Source organism: Aulonocara sp. 'chitande type north' Nkhata Bay, linkage group LG22, assembly GCF_057382095.1.
Source record: "Aulonocara sp. 'chitande type north' Nkhata Bay isolate Kocher_YH1m ecotype deep benthic linkage group LG22, A_spYH_male_GT1.1, whole genome shotgun sequence".
In the NCBI taxonomy this organism is placed as follows: Eukaryota; Metazoa; Chordata; class Actinopteri; order Cichliformes; family Cichlidae; genus Aulonocara; species Aulonocara sp. 'chitande type north' Nkhata Bay.
Window position 1 is genome coordinate 76,992 of NC_141364.1, and position 15,191 is coordinate 92,182.

At 40.4% G+C, this 15,191-nt stretch overlaps 2 protein-coding genes across 2 annotated transcripts; both read right to left on the reverse strand.

The window, feature by feature from the left end:
- Positions 1 to 214: 214 nt before the first annotated feature.
- LOC147303064 (uncharacterized) lies at positions 215 to 2,350 on the reverse strand. The gene has a single exon (XM_086280099.1). It carries the CDS (start codon positions 2,279 to 2,281, stop codon positions 587 to 589), a length of 1,695 nt encoding a protein of 564 aa, XP_086136225.1. The 5' UTR covers positions 2,282 to 2,350; the 3' UTR covers positions 215 to 586.
- A 3,278-nt stretch (positions 2,351 to 5,628) lies between these two features.
- LOC147303065 (uncharacterized) lies at positions 5,629 to 8,430 on the reverse strand. Its single transcript, XM_086280081.1, has one exon. The coding sequence runs from the start codon at positions 8,170 to 8,172 to the stop codon at positions 6,472 to 6,474; it is 1,701 nt and encodes a 566-aa protein (XP_086136207.1). The 5' UTR covers positions 8,173 to 8,430; the 3' UTR covers positions 5,629 to 6,471.
- Between the last annotated feature and the right edge of the window lie 6,761 nt (positions 8,431 to 15,191).

Genomic DNA, 15,191 nt, shown 5'->3' on the forward strand with positions numbered 1-15,191 from the left:
TAAATGTTCTTGCTTAACAATGACTGTAAAAAAAATCAACATTGATCAGAAACTTTTATTCCTCATTTATGCAAACAGATTGAAAATTGGAATTATTTCAAATATACAGTTATGTTGTTTAAAAATGTTCAGTATAAATGAGTTTTTAGCTTCAGCCTAAACTGAAAATGTATACACAATCTGAAGACAAATAAAACAAAGCTCAAAATCAAGATCTTTTTTTTATTTTTTGTTTTTTATTATTTCAATTCAATTCAATTCAATTTTATTTATACCGCCAAATCACAACAAAAGTCGCCTCAAGGCGCTTCAGAGAAAAACCCAACAATCATATGACCCCCTATGAGCAAGCACTTTGGCGACAGTGGGAAGGAAAAACTCCCTTTTAACAGGAAGAAACCTCCGGCAGAACCAGGCTCAGGGAGGGGCGGCCATCTGCTGCGACCGGTTGGTAATTTGTTGGTATTTGTTGGTAATAATTTCATGTGGTCTTTAGTGAACAGTTCCACAAGTTCTTGTTACTCTTCTGGGCTTTTAAATAAAGTGAGTAATCTTCTTTGTAACGCCACCATTTGTCAGGTAAACTTTAGCGTACACATGAAAACATCCTAGAGAAGATATTTGGTCTTCTCAATGGGGCCTTACTTTTGAAAATTCTGACAATCATTTTGTCAAGTCTTGGATTTCCATTATTCATTAACCCCAGGACATTGTCAGCACCTCTCCACTTTTCCCGGAGTTCATTGTATACTGTCACAGTGAGATCTTCCATGTTCTCCAAGGAGATTTCAAGATTTTGGGACACAATTTTAGCCCAGATCTTTTCGGTAAGCCTCTGTATAACTTCTTCAGCTGGACGCCATTTCTTCAACCCCTTTATGTTGCTCATTGCGTGCATAACCAGATCTCTGGCAAAGCGTTCCACAAGTTCTCTGTACTCGTCTCGGTTTTTAGATAAAGTGAGTATTCTTTTGGGTAATGCCAGCAGATGTCTGGTGAATGTTGGGACAGTAATATCATCCTCAAGCTCTTCCTTCAGACTTGAAATCAAATGTTTTTCCTTGCACTTATGCACTTTACAAAGATTGGTGAAAATGGCTTTCGCAATACTGGGCAGCTTCTTTGGACATAGATCCAAATGTTTTCCCTCAATTTCAGGCCAGATTTTCTCCATCAGACAATAACAGTTGGGAATCCTTGTGGAGTCTTTGTGTTTAGAGGAGACTTTCTCTAAGGCCCGTGAAACTACCAACTGAGTAAGTGCATAAACAAACATTTTTTCTGCAGACACATCATCAGATGCCAGACTGATGACAGAAGAAGAACCAACTTCTGACTCATGTACAGCTGGAATCACAGGCTTTTCCACGGGACAAGCTTCTATTTTGTCCCAGTGTTTTGTATCAGCTGTGGGCTTTTTCTTCATACAGCTTTTCTTTGGTTCTGCTGTGGCTTGGGATTGTGTGTCCACATGCTGAAGACATTTGCCGGCCTCTGTCTTCAGTTCTGCAGTATCTGTTTTTTTATTATCACCGCAGTTGTCTACAGATATTTCTTTCAGGATGCTGTCTTTTCCTCCTTTTGCCTCAGTTTCCTTGCATTTATCAACGTCTGACTCATATGCAGCTGGCATTGCAGGCTTTTTCATGGGACAAGCTTCTATTTTGTCCCAGTCTTTTGTATCAGCTGTGGACTTTTTCTTCATACAGCTCTTTCTTGGTTCTGCTGTGGCTGTGGTTTGGGATTGTGTGTCCACATGCTGAAGACTTGCACTGGCCTCTGTCTCCAGTTCCGGAGTTTCTGTTTTTTTATTATCAACACAGTTGTCTACAGATATTTCTGTTACCATGTCTTCCTTTGCTCGTGTTACCCCTGTTTGCTCATGGGAATCGGTGTCCACTGACTCAAGACACTCCTCTGACTGTGTGGACACAGGAGCTCCCTTCTCCATGGTTGTCTCTGTTGCATCCACTAACATGGAGCAAAGTTTCAACATGTCCTGTAACAAAGTGGAAGGCAGCTTAGAGTTGCAGTACTCTGGGTTTGACTGCAGAGATCTCCACTGTGGTACAATTGTACCAAAAAAGTACTCGCTTAAGCACTTCCATGTTTCCACTGAGGAGTAACTGTGTGGAGTTGTCATGTTGAAGGTTGTATTTCTACTTCTTTGACTCTGAATTGGAGAAGTGGAAACAAATTGCTGGGGGGTTGATGTTGTGGCAGGTATGTCTGCTCTTTGTGAACTAAATGTGTTTAAATGTTGCTCGCTGTTCTGATGCATGAATGCGCTCTGAACTAAATCGCAGGTGTTTATGGAGTTCTGGAGTTCTATTTATAGGCTCGTGTCCTGTAGGCCACGCCCACTGCCCTTTGATAATTGCCAAGCCCCGCCCACACCGAATGACTGTTGCCTAGCGAACGCTAGATGATAGTAGCACGGATGGGCACAGCCAATGTGACGTCATCCAGTGTTCTTTGATCAAAGAGAAGTAAGTGTTGGCTTTCTTGCTGCTCAGCAATTGAAAACAAAGAACCTTGAAATGTGTTTTTAGCTAAACTTTGACACAGCTGCAGGACATTAATAATAATGAGAAGCTACTTAATAATATATATATATATATATATATATATATGTATATATATATATATATATATGTATGTATATATATATATATATATATGTATGTGTATGTATATATATATATATATATATATATATATATATGTGTGTATATATATATATATATATATATATATATATGTGTGTATATATATATATATATATATATATATGTGTGTATATATATATATATATATATATATATATATATATATATATATATATATATATATATATATATACACATACATACATATATATATATATATATATATATATATATATATATATATATATATATATATACATATATATATATATATATATATATATATATATATATATATATATATATATATATATACATATAGTAGCTTCTCATTATTATTAATGTCCTGCAATAAATAGATAAATACAAAGAGGTTTTTTAAAAGTGTGTAAGAGCCAAAGCGAATCTTTATGTTTTGTTTATTTATTGTGGTGGTACAGGTGTTTGGATTTTCCTGCACCTCAGGTGATCGCGTGTTATTTACGTGACACAGGCGTACTCATCAGGGAGGAGGTGTTTCTGATCGGGTGTTCACCCACTATTTTCACAACAGTGATGTGTATATATGTGTGTTGTGGGTGCACAAGTATGCATATATGTCTGTAAATTGTATATCTTTTGACGTATTACTGGGGTTAAATAAATAAAAATTACATGCATTATGTAATGTAATTGTAATGAATTTCTGAGGGAAGAAAAAGTGTTGACTATTAATTTGACTATTAATTACTAAATAGTGGAAAGGGGGTGGGATTAAATAAGCTTATGCTTCTTCCTAGTCCTTTTGAACATGTAAGTTACTTATAAATATTGTTGCTTTGTTTTCCTTTTGTTTGTTTGTCTCTTTTTTTCCCTGTTGTTTTTATTTAAACATGTTTAAAATAAAGATTCAATACAAATACAAATGCTCACAAACGATGTAAGTTAATACATGCGCTATTTGTTTTGATTGAAAGCAAATGTTTATTGTTTAAGTTTTAAATAAATACGTGAAACACAAGTGGGACTTAGTATGGCTTATTGGAGACGCGTCACAGTACAGAAACAAACTCAGCCGGCAGCGGCTTTATTTGTGGATAGAAGTCGCAACAATGGGTTAAGATATTTTCAAGATTTAAATTTTATTGCAGTCCGTGCGTCTGTGATGTCTGGGCGGGCGATGCTTGGACCGACGCGGGACAGCAGCTCCTCAAACTGGGCGAGGGACAGACGGTGGTACCGCTGAAAGTGGCCGTCAGTCAGACGCATCTCCTGGAGCAAGTGGTGAAACTCACCAAACTGCTCACACTCGTGGAGGACCTGATGGACCCAGGTACGGTCAGGACGTCCTTTACGCCGCTGCTCTGCTCTCCACAGTAAATAGAGAAGGGAGACTCTCTCTTCAAACGCTAGATCGACAGCTGCCATCTTGCAAACATACCGTCTGGCACTACTTCCTCCCACATTTCTGGTTCACGCACGTGAAAATTGCATATTTTAAAGTGCGACCAGTTCGCTTTGAATGCGCTTCAAGATGCGAATGTGCAAGCGACCAGCTAGGGGCGTGTGGCGCTTTTTGGTCGCTTCTATTGCGTCCGGTGTGAACACACCGTTAGTTTCTTTTAAATTGTGAACAATAGATTTCTGGTAAAGAATGAAAAGAAAACAAAATTGTAAAAGCCCTTTCATGCTAACTTAGAAGAAACTTGGAGCCTAAATAATATTTCGGGGCGGGGGGGATTGGTATGAAGGTTATATTTTTCACTTTCTGGAGAAAAATTACTGACACAATTTCGGACCATCTGCTCAAGCCCAACAATAACAAGCATTGCCCTGGTGATTGAGGATCAGATTGTCCTCAATGACGTCTGTGATTTGGGGCAATTGTGGCTCAAGAGTTGGGAGTTCGCCTTGTAATCGTAAGGTTGCCGGTTCGAGCCCCGGCTTGGACAGTCTCGGTCGTTGTGTCCTTGGGCAAGACACTTCACCCGTTGCCTACTGGTGGTGGTCAGAGGGCCCGGTGGCGCCAGTGTCCGGCAGCCTCGCCTCTGTCAGTGCGCCCCAGGGTGGCTGTGGCTACAATGTAGCTTGCCATCACCAGTGTGTGAATGTGTGTGTGGATGACTGGATATGTAAAGCGCTTTGGGGTCCTTAGGGACTAGTAAAGCGCTATATAAATACAGGCCATTTACCATTTCCCTAATGCAGTTGCACTTTTGCTTGGACTCATCTATGCACTTAACCTGGACTATCTAAAGGACTTAAGGTACACTTTTGAAGTAATTCAAAAGGTGTTCGTGGGTCTTGGTACTCAGTGCTCTGCCTGGGGTTCATGCTTTAAAGAATAATTTGCTGAAACAGTGGGCAGAAAAGTGTTCATGATAACAAAATCTGTTCTCATGCTGTTTTTTTTTAAGTAACCCAGTGCTATGATTTGACCATGATTTGGTCAATAAAGTCATCTTAAAAGTCACTGCATACACTTCAGTAATTATTTAATTTATTTCTTTTTATATTCATACTAGAAAAAAAAAGCAATATCTGACTAATATTTCATATTATCAGTTCCATTGATATCGTACAGATAAGAATATTGGTAACAGCATTGTTTGTTTCTGTGGGTATGTTCTTGGTATCTTAGCAGTTCTTGTCATTACCGCTTGATTATAGTACACCTGAACTATCCAGTGCTGGCTCTGCACTTAGGATGTATCATGATTTAATAGTTAGTTAGTTTTTATTTTCATGTGCTATGAAACAAGTGTGTGTTTGACTTTACATGTTTGAACCTTAGGGGTGACACAGCACTTTGTATTGCTAGAAAAACTTTTTAATTGTGGACCCTTTGCTGTCAACTATTTTAATGTTTGATATTGGCAGACCTTAAAGAGATCATAGTTTTGTTTTATGTATGGTAATGTTCAAAGTCTTTGGCCCCTCCACATATCTTTATATTTTGGTTTAAATTTGGTTACCAGGAACAGTAATTTCTTGACAAATGTGCAATCATACAGGTGTGGTGAAAAGTTTAGATTCACTCCTTATGGGTATGAGTGTTATGGGAATTTGGGTTTTTAATGATTTAGCTGAACTGTTTTTGGTTTTTTTTACCTGAATGGTATGATTGTACAGTATTGTATCTTTAATGACTTTAAAAAGCAAGAATTGGGTGCACACGTTTTTAATTTACTGAGGAGAACAAATGGCTATATGGCAGCTGTGTCACTGACAACTGACAATCTAAATGTTCTTGCTTAACAATGACTGTAAAAAAATCAACATTGATCAGAAACTTTTATTCCTCGTTTATGCAAACAGATTGAAAATTGGACTTATTTCAAATATACAGTTATGTTGTTTAAAAATGTTCAGTATAAATGAGTTTTTAGCTTCAGCCTAAACTGAAAATGTATACACAATCTGAAGACAAATAAAACAAAGCTCAAAATCAAGATCTTTTTTAAATTTTTTGTTTTTTATTATTTCAATTCAATTCAATTTTATTTATATAGCGCCAAATCACAACAAAAGTCGCCTCAAGGCGCTTCAGAGAAAAACCCAACAATCATATGACCCCCTATGAGCAAGCACTTTGGCGACAGTGGGAAGGAAAAACTCCCTTTGAACAGGAAGAAACCTCCGGCAGAACCAGGCTCAGGGAGGGGCGGCCATCTGCTGCGACCGGTTGGTAATTTGTTGGTATTTGTTGGTAATAATTTCATGTGGTCTTTAGTGAACAGTTCCACAAGTTCTTGTTACTCTTCTGGGCTTTTAAATAAAGTGAGTAAACTTCTTTGTAACGCCACCATGTGTCAGGTAAACTTTAGCATACACATGAAAACATCCTAGAGAAGATATTTGGTCTCTTCAATGGTGCATTTCTTATGAAACTTTTGACAATCTCTTTGTCAACATTTCGGTGGCCAATTTTCATTAACTGCATGACAGTGTTTGGATATTTCCACTTTTCCTGGAGTTCATTGTATACTGCCACGCTGACCTCTTCAATGTCCTCCAAGGAGATTTTAAGCTTTTGGGACACAATTTTACCCCAGACTTTTTGGGCAAGCCTCTGTTTAATGGCTTCATCAGCCCCTAGAGGCAATTTCCCTGCTTCATTTGTATTGCTCATTGCGTGCATAACCAGATCTCTGGCAAAGCGTTCCACAAGTTCTCTGTACTCGTCTCGGTTTTTAGATAAAGTGAGTATTCTTTTGGGTAATGCCAGCAGATGTCTGGTGAATGTTGGGACAGTAATATCATCCTCAAGCTCTTCCTTCAGACTTGAAATCAAATGTTTTTCCTTGCACTTATGCACTTTACAGAGATTGGTGAAAATGGCTTTCGCCATACTGGGCAGCCTCTTTGGACATAGATCCAAATGTTTTCCCTCAATTTCAGGCCAGATTTTCTCCATCAGACAATAACAGTTGGGAATCCTTGTGGAGTCTTTGTGTTTAGAGGAGACTTTCTCTAAGGCCCGTGAAACTACCAACTGAGTAAGTGCATAAACAAACATTTTTTCTGCAGACACATCATCAGATGCCAGACTGATGACAGAAGAAGAACCAACTTCTGACTCATGTACAGCTGGAATCACAGGCTTTTCCACGGGACAAGCTTCTATTTTGTCCCAGTGTTTTGTATCAGCTGTGGGCTTTTTCTTCATACAGCTTTTCTTTGGTTCTGCTGTGGCTTGGGATTGTGTGTCCACATGCTGAAGACATTTGCCGGCCTCTGTCTTCAGTTCTGCAGCATCTGTTTTTTTATTATCACTGCAGTTGTCTACAGATATTTCTTTCAGGATGCTGTCTTTTCCTCCTTTTGCCTCCGTTTCCTTGCATTTATCAACGTCTGACTCATATGCAGCTGGCATTGCAGGCTTTTTCATGGGACAAGCTTCTATTTTGTCCCAGTCTTTTGTATCAGCTGTGGACTTTTTCTTCATACAGCTCTTTCTTGGTTCTGCTGTGGCTGTGGTTTGGGATTGTGTGTCCACATGCTGAAGACTTGCACTGGCCTCTGTCTCCAGTTCCGGAGTTTCTGTTTTTTTATTATCAACACAGTTGTCTACAGATATTTCTGTTACCATGTCTTCCTTTGCTCGTGTTACCCCTGTTTGCTCATGGGAATCGGTGTCCACTGACTCAAGACACTCCTCTGACTGTGTGGACACAGGAGCTCCCTTCTCCATGGTTGTCTCTGTTGCATCCACTAACATGGAGCAAAGTTTCAACATGTCCTGTAACAAAGTGGAAGGCAGCTTAGAGTTGCAGTACTCTGGGTTTGACTGCAGAGATCTCCACTGTGGTACAATTGTACCAAAAAAGTACTCGCTTAAGCACTTCCATGTTTCCACTGAGGAGTAACTGTGTGGAGTTGTCATGTTGAAGGTTGTATTTCTACTTCTTTGACTCTGAATTGGAGAAGTGGAAACAAATTGCTGGGGAGTTGATGTTGTGGCAGGTATGTCTGCTCTTTGTGAACTAAATGTGTTTAAATGTTGCTCGCTGTTCTGATGCATGAATGCGCTCTGAACTAAATCGCAGGTGTTTATGGAGTTCTGGAGTTCTATTTATAGGCTCGGGTCCTGTAGGCCCCGCCCACTGCCCTTTGATAATTGCCAAGCCCCACCCACATCGAATGACTGTTGCCTAGCAACCGCTAGATGATCGTAGCACGGATGGGCACAGCCACTGTGACGTCATCCAGTGTTCTTTGATCAAAGAGAAGTAAGTGTTGGCTTTCTTGCCGCTCAGCAATTGATAACAAAGAACCTTGAAATGTGTTTTTAGCTAAACTTTGACACAGCTGCAGGACATTAATAATAATGAGAAGCTACTTAATAATATATATATATATATATACACATACAGTAGCTTCTCATTATTATTAAGTAGCTTCTCATTATTATTAATGTCCTGCAATAAATAGATAAATACAAAAAGGGTTTTAAAAAGTGTGTAAGAGCCAAAGTGAATGTTTATGTTTTGTTTATTTATTGTGGTGGTACAGGTGTTTAGATTTTCCTGCACCTCAGGTGATCGCGTGTTATTTACGTGACACAGGCGTACTCATCAGGGAGGAGGTGGCTCTGATCGGGTGTTCACCCACTATTTTCACAACAGTGATGTGTATATATGTGTGTTGTGGGTGCACAAGTATGCATATATGTCTGTAAATTGTATATGTTTTGACGTATTACTGGGGTTAAATAAATTAAAAATTACATGCATTATGTAATGTAATTGTAATGAATTTCTGAGGGAAGAAAAAGTGTTCTGTGTTCCTGCAAAGTACAGGGAGCAGGGACTTGACCGGGTGTCACAACTTATATATATATTGTAGCTTCTCATTATTATTAATGTGCTGCAGCTGTGTCAAAGTTTAGCTAAAAACACATTTTAAGGTTGTTTGTTATCAATTGCTGAGCGGCAAGAAAGCCAACACTTACTTCTCATGGTGCATATCTACCAGCTTGCAGTGTGGTTCCTGCACTCCACAGCCTCTTCTGTTCCATGCAAGTAGATTTTCTCCAGGGCAGGAGAAACTATTTCTAAGAAAAGAAACAGACTCAGCCTGTGCACAGTAACACTAATCCTCTTTTTAAATGTAAATAACAAAAGGGCTACCTGACATAGATCGTGTTTTTACTTTGCAAGTTCTTGATTAGGGGTGGGTTTTGATTATCGCCTTTCTGATTTCAATCCATGCTAAATTGAATAAAGTGATATTGATTCATTAATCCCGTGTCGATTTGTAAATTAACGTTATTATGCCTGAAACGCCAGCATCTCAGGTTAAACCTCACAACATGTCGTCAAACACCATACAGCTAAAACAGTAACTGGGAGCAGGTTTACGGATTCTGCATACAAACGTGAACACAGAGCGTGGACCCGACGCGTCAGAATCAGATTTTGGTGTGTCATCGGGTCCGCGCTGTGTTTGCCTCTTTTTTCTTCGCTGGCTTCTGCAGCTGCGGGTTTCATAACTCTCTGTTTACATCTCTAATTAAGGCTCACATGTGTCAGCTTTCTTTTAATAGATACGAAATGATGGATATATACCGATACATGACCAGAATTGTAATATTTCTGACTGAGGCAAAACTTTCCAGATTCCAATCAAATTTAATCGGATCCTGTATCGAATCAAAATGATTCTACAAATCAGTAACGATGCAGCCGTACTCAGCCCCCTAAGCATTTTCCCTTTCCAGTTCACAATCAATCCCACCCCTAGGTCAAAAATATGTATAGGACAATTGGTCTAATCTAATATTTTGTATGAACCTGTCCAACTGTCCAGTGATTAAATGACAAGTAGATGGAGGCAGGACTCCACAGCAGGGGCATACTCCATAATGTGCTGTGCGTTATCATATGTATAATGTATATATTGCTCACTTATTGTATTTACCAACATCAAGCAGTTATGAGCAAAGAAAGGCCACACCATAGTGCATGTTTAAATAGGGAAAGTTTATTGATCAAAATGTATTACGCAAATACGCATTACATTTTTTCAGCCCCTCAATCGAGTAAACAAAACCAATTACATGTTCAAAGCAACGGAATGGTGGCCCAATATCAGAGAGAACTCCACTCTTGAGTGAGCAGTGATGATTGAGCAGTCCGTTTTATTTTGCAGATTCAAGCTGCTCTTCAAAATATTCGCCACCAGATGTCACCGGAGAGGACTGTGTTGAAAAGCTTCGAGTAATGAACCATTTTTCAATACAAGCTTCAGTGCTTCGGAAAGCTTCATTTGGCCATCACTACCTGTTACTACCACACACCAAATCCGGTCATTGGTACTTCCTGGCTTGTGTAGCCTCTAGGTAACAAAAGCTCAACACTGGGCCTGTCAGGGCTCTGTGTGCGGGCAGGCAGAGATGAGGATCCAAATGCAGGACTCGGAAAACGGAATGCAATTTAAAAACCTCAGCTTTATTGCTGGCAAGAAAACAAAACATGAAGTGATGACTGAACACTGAGACCAAAAAACACACAGGCATAATCTGATGGTACGACGCGACACCGACCATGGCAAAACACAGGGCTTAAATACACAGGGTAGTAATAAGATAAGATACGATAAGATAACCTTTATTAGTCCCACACGTGGGAAATTTGTTTTGTCACAGCAGGAAGTGGACAGTGCAAAAGTTATGAGGCAAAAATTAGAATACAATAAGAATAAATACAGTACACAACTGTACAGAATAGAATAAAATAAATATACAATAAGATAAAAATAGAATACAAATACAAATACTATATACAACTGAGTAAAAATACAACGATGACAGAAAGGATTATTGCACTTAGTATTATTGCATATGTATGGATGTGTGTGCTTGATCAGTTAAAGTCTTTATTATGGAGTCTGACAGCAGTGGGGAGGAAAGACCTGCGAAATCTCTCCGTCCCACACCGTGGGTGCCGCAGTCTCCCACTGAAGGAGCTGCTCAGTGCTGTCACAGTCTGCTGCATGGGGTGGGAGATGTTGTCCAACAGGGATGACAGCTTAGCCGCCGTTCTCCTGTCACTCACCACCTCCACTGGGTCCAGAGGGCATCCTAGAACAGAGCTGGCCCTTCGGATCACCCTGTTCAGTCTCTTCCTGTCCCCAGCAGAGATGCTGCCACCCCAGCAGACCACACCATAAAAGATAGCAGAAGCCACAACAGAGTCATAGAAGGTCTTCAGGAGTGGGCCCTCCACTCCAAACGACCTGAGTCTCCGCAGCAGGTACAGCCCTTTCCTGTAGAGGGCGTCTGAGTTATGAGTCCAGTCCAGTCTATTGTTCAGATGAACACCAAGGTACCTGTAGCTGTCCACAGCCTCGATGTCCATACCCTGGATGTTCAGTGGTTGCAGTGGAGAATGCTTGTGCCTGTGAGTGGGCGTTAAGGCGTCTGGGAAGGGATCTCAGAACTGGATTATAGATGGCAGAGAGTTGGTGTCGTAAACCCCCGCCTCTGTTCAAAGATGGTCGCTCACAGTGGACATAGATGGCTTCTTTCACTCCTCTTTCAAACCATCTGTCCTCTCTGTCCAAAATGTGAACATTGGCATCCTTGAAAGAGTGTCCTTTATCCTTAAGATGCAGATGGGCTGCTGCCCACTCACATCCTGGGCCATCTGACCTCAGGAATTCGCATGATAAGGTGGGGCCAGGTTTCACAATGAACACACCCGAAACTCTGGCTGATTGGGACCCACGCCCAGTTTCCCACCTTGGCTCAGGCGATTAAAGGATCATCAGGGGGTCCTTTTGTCCCTCTGTGGGGGATCACTCCCACTAGGTTTATATCTGGGACTCTCCACCATTTGACCTTAGAACTGAAGAAGCTTCTCGGATGAGAGGTGAAACGTCTTCAAGCAACTTAAAGAAGTCCAGACGCTTTTCTTTGCAAGCTCCTTTGACTACGATGACCTGGATGACTGAGAACCTTCACAGACACCAGTTCCTTGGTTTTACTGGCGTTGATCTGGAGGTAGTTCAGCTGGCATCAGTCCACAAAGTCTTGGGTCAGACCTCTGTACTCCTTGTCGTCCCCATCAGTGATGAGGCCGACTATTGCAGAGTCATCAGAGAACTTCTGCAGGAAGCACTGGGTGGAATTGTGGGAGAAGTCTGCAGTGTAGATGGTGAAGAGGAACGGAGCCAGAACCGTTCCCTGTGGGGCCCCCGTACTGCAGACGACCCTGTCCGACACACAGCCCTGAGTCCTCACATACTGTGGTCGGTCGGTGAGGTAGTCCAATGCGGGAATGGGCAACAGAAGGGAGACACAGCTGGGGGAGATCAGGGCTAACGAGACGGGGGAGCAAAGCTGCACACACTAACATAAGACAAAGACTTTCACAATAAGACAGGAAACAAGAATTACTAAACCAGATGCAGACATGACACTGAGAGACAGACTAGACACTGAACAGAAACTGCAACACACATGAGAACCCAAAACCTAAGAACTGATCCCTCACCAAGAATAACAGAAACAGATCTATAATGATAATAAACAAAGCACCAGAACATCAGAAATCAATGGAGTTTTCCTGGTTTTCCTGGTTTTATTTTGCTTTTCTTTATTTGTGTTATTCCTTGTTTAAAAGCTGTAATTTCACAGATGATAAGTTTATCACTCACAGCATACGCAGATGTACCACAAACCGATGAAGATCATGAAGACTTCTTTTCCTATTTGTTTAATGAAGATGAAGTGTAACTAATGATGTAATAACTGAGAATGAGAAAGAAAAGTAGTTACTTACTGATACATTTCATTTTCTGATCAACAGGAGGGAATGTCAAAAGAAAATTGTGTATATATGATCAGCTACATGAAATGTGCTCTTTTATTAATCAATAAGCAAATGTCTACGTGACTTCTGTCATGAACTCTTCTGTGATTCCTCTTCTTCTAAGAACATGCAGATTTAGAAAAAGGGGAACCTCAGCTCTGAGTTCTTAGAACAACTCTGTTTTATTTGTACACACACACGAACACACACACACACACACACACACACACACACACACACACACACACAAGACAAGTATAAATAAAGCACGCAGACAGTGATGAGACGCAGGTCGTGCATCCATGACTGCGCTCGCGAGTGAAAGACAACTGCAGTGTTTGTGTTTTCTAACTCAGGTGTCTCAAGCTGAAGAACTGCGGGGTGATTCTTAGAAAAATCCCCTGTCAGTAAGCATGCAGCAAAAAGGACCCTCTGCACTCTACGTCCACTCTTCATTAATTCAGTCCATTCATAGTACCGGACGAAGCTTATGACCATCAAAACACGGAGCGCCAACTCGGTTATGAGCACAATTGCATTGGGTATAAATAAAATAATAAAACAGCTTCATCTAATAATTAAAATGAAAAAATCAATAATTTTCAACCCTGATAGTATCTACCTTGCAGTATCTGCCATGTTAGCAGATGAATATGTCTGGGCTCCAACATAGATGCTGCTGAGTATGATCTCTCCTTCCATACTAATCCACATCAGATATTCACTTATAGACCAGCCACAGAGCCTACTTTGGCTGTTTCGGATTGCGTAAACGCAAAAACTGAGATTTTTTTAAAACTCTGTTTTTGCGAGGAATACAGAGTTCGTCACACAACGTCAAAGGTATGTGCTTTTTTTCACATCACGCTGTGCGCCACGTTATTGTTTACATGAGATCAATTTCTACAATGACAGAGACAAAAAACTGTTAATCTTACTATCTTCTGTTTTTACACGACACACGAAGTTATTTGTCCCAAAAATTTAGAAAGTCAGAGGCGTCAAGGTGCAATTATTTTACGTGTAGTTGTTTTTTTCCTGTGTAATAATGTTCAACATTGCTATCAATACATTCTTCAAAAATGCCTCAAAATGGGTTTAAAACCATAAACAGCTGTGGGATACTGTTTGTCCGTGATTTGGAAAAGGGGGAAAAATTCGGCAGGATCAGCTTGATGTTATTTGTATCCCACTGTAACTTTACTGTATAAAGAGCTAACATCTCCAAAATGTCAGGAGTGGTGAGTCATTACAAGAAGTGTTTGTGAACTAAAAATCAAAAATGTGGGATACTGTTTGTCTGTGATTTGGAGAGCCCAGTGCGTGCTCCAGATGCAGGGAAAACTAATTCTGTCGCAGAGACCTACCTTGGCAGTTGTGCAGGTGAAGCCAAAGGGAAGATATGCTTCATCATATTTTCTAGTCTTTGGCCTGGAAGGAAGTTGGTTTGGAAACATATTTGACGGTGTTTCATCTCCTGCTTTGCGTTTGTGTGGGAGCCACGTCAAAAACCTGTCCATTATGCTAGCAGTGTCCAAGCATTCTTTCTTTTTCCTTTTCATACCGTGCCCCCCTTGCAATGGCTCTGCACCCCCCTAGCGGGTTGTTGCTAGTTGTCTGTTATGCCCTGCTGTCTTCTAGCTTGTGAAACTGAGGCCAAGGAAAAGGAAAGCCTGTTGGGATGTTTTTAGAGTTGTTTAGTGGGAGCGGTATCAATTTTGTCTCGACAGGTACTAGTGGATAGTGTGAGCCACAGAAGTGCATTTTAGTAGTTTTCTTCCCTTTAGATAGGTGAATTTGTGTTATGCTTTTTTTTTTGGTTGTTTTTTGGGGGGGATATACCACCCTGTGTTGCTGTATCTTTGTATTGAGAATAAAGTTTAAAATTTAATCATTTTTGCATTGTTTCACTTCTTTATATTCTCTCTCAGCTTTATTCATTGTTGCTTCCCCAACCCTCCCTTATACTTCCATCTTGGTGACGTAACAGTGTTTTGTTTCTCCATTAGATTGTCAGTCCTTTTTGTATACTGACCCGTTCTCACTCCCGACGCGTAAAATAATGACGATTTGTCACGTCCCTTAACTTCTCATGCTGACGCCTAAGGTACCCTTCCACGTTTTTATGTGACGCTGTGGGTTGTCAGTTCATGCATGTTACTAACTAAACTTCTTCCCTGGAGTTTCTGTGCTCTCTCATCCAGCAGGTTCCAATGGATCGTGGCTG

Coding starts and splice junctions, on each gene's coding strand:
- LOC147303064 (XM_086280099.1), bottom strand. CDS start 2,281: ATGCATCAGAACAGCGAGCAACATTTAAACACATTTAGTTCACAAAGA.
- LOC147303065 (XM_086280081.1), bottom strand. CDS start 8,172: ATGCATCAGAACAGCGAGCAACATTTAAACACATTTAGTTCACAAAGA.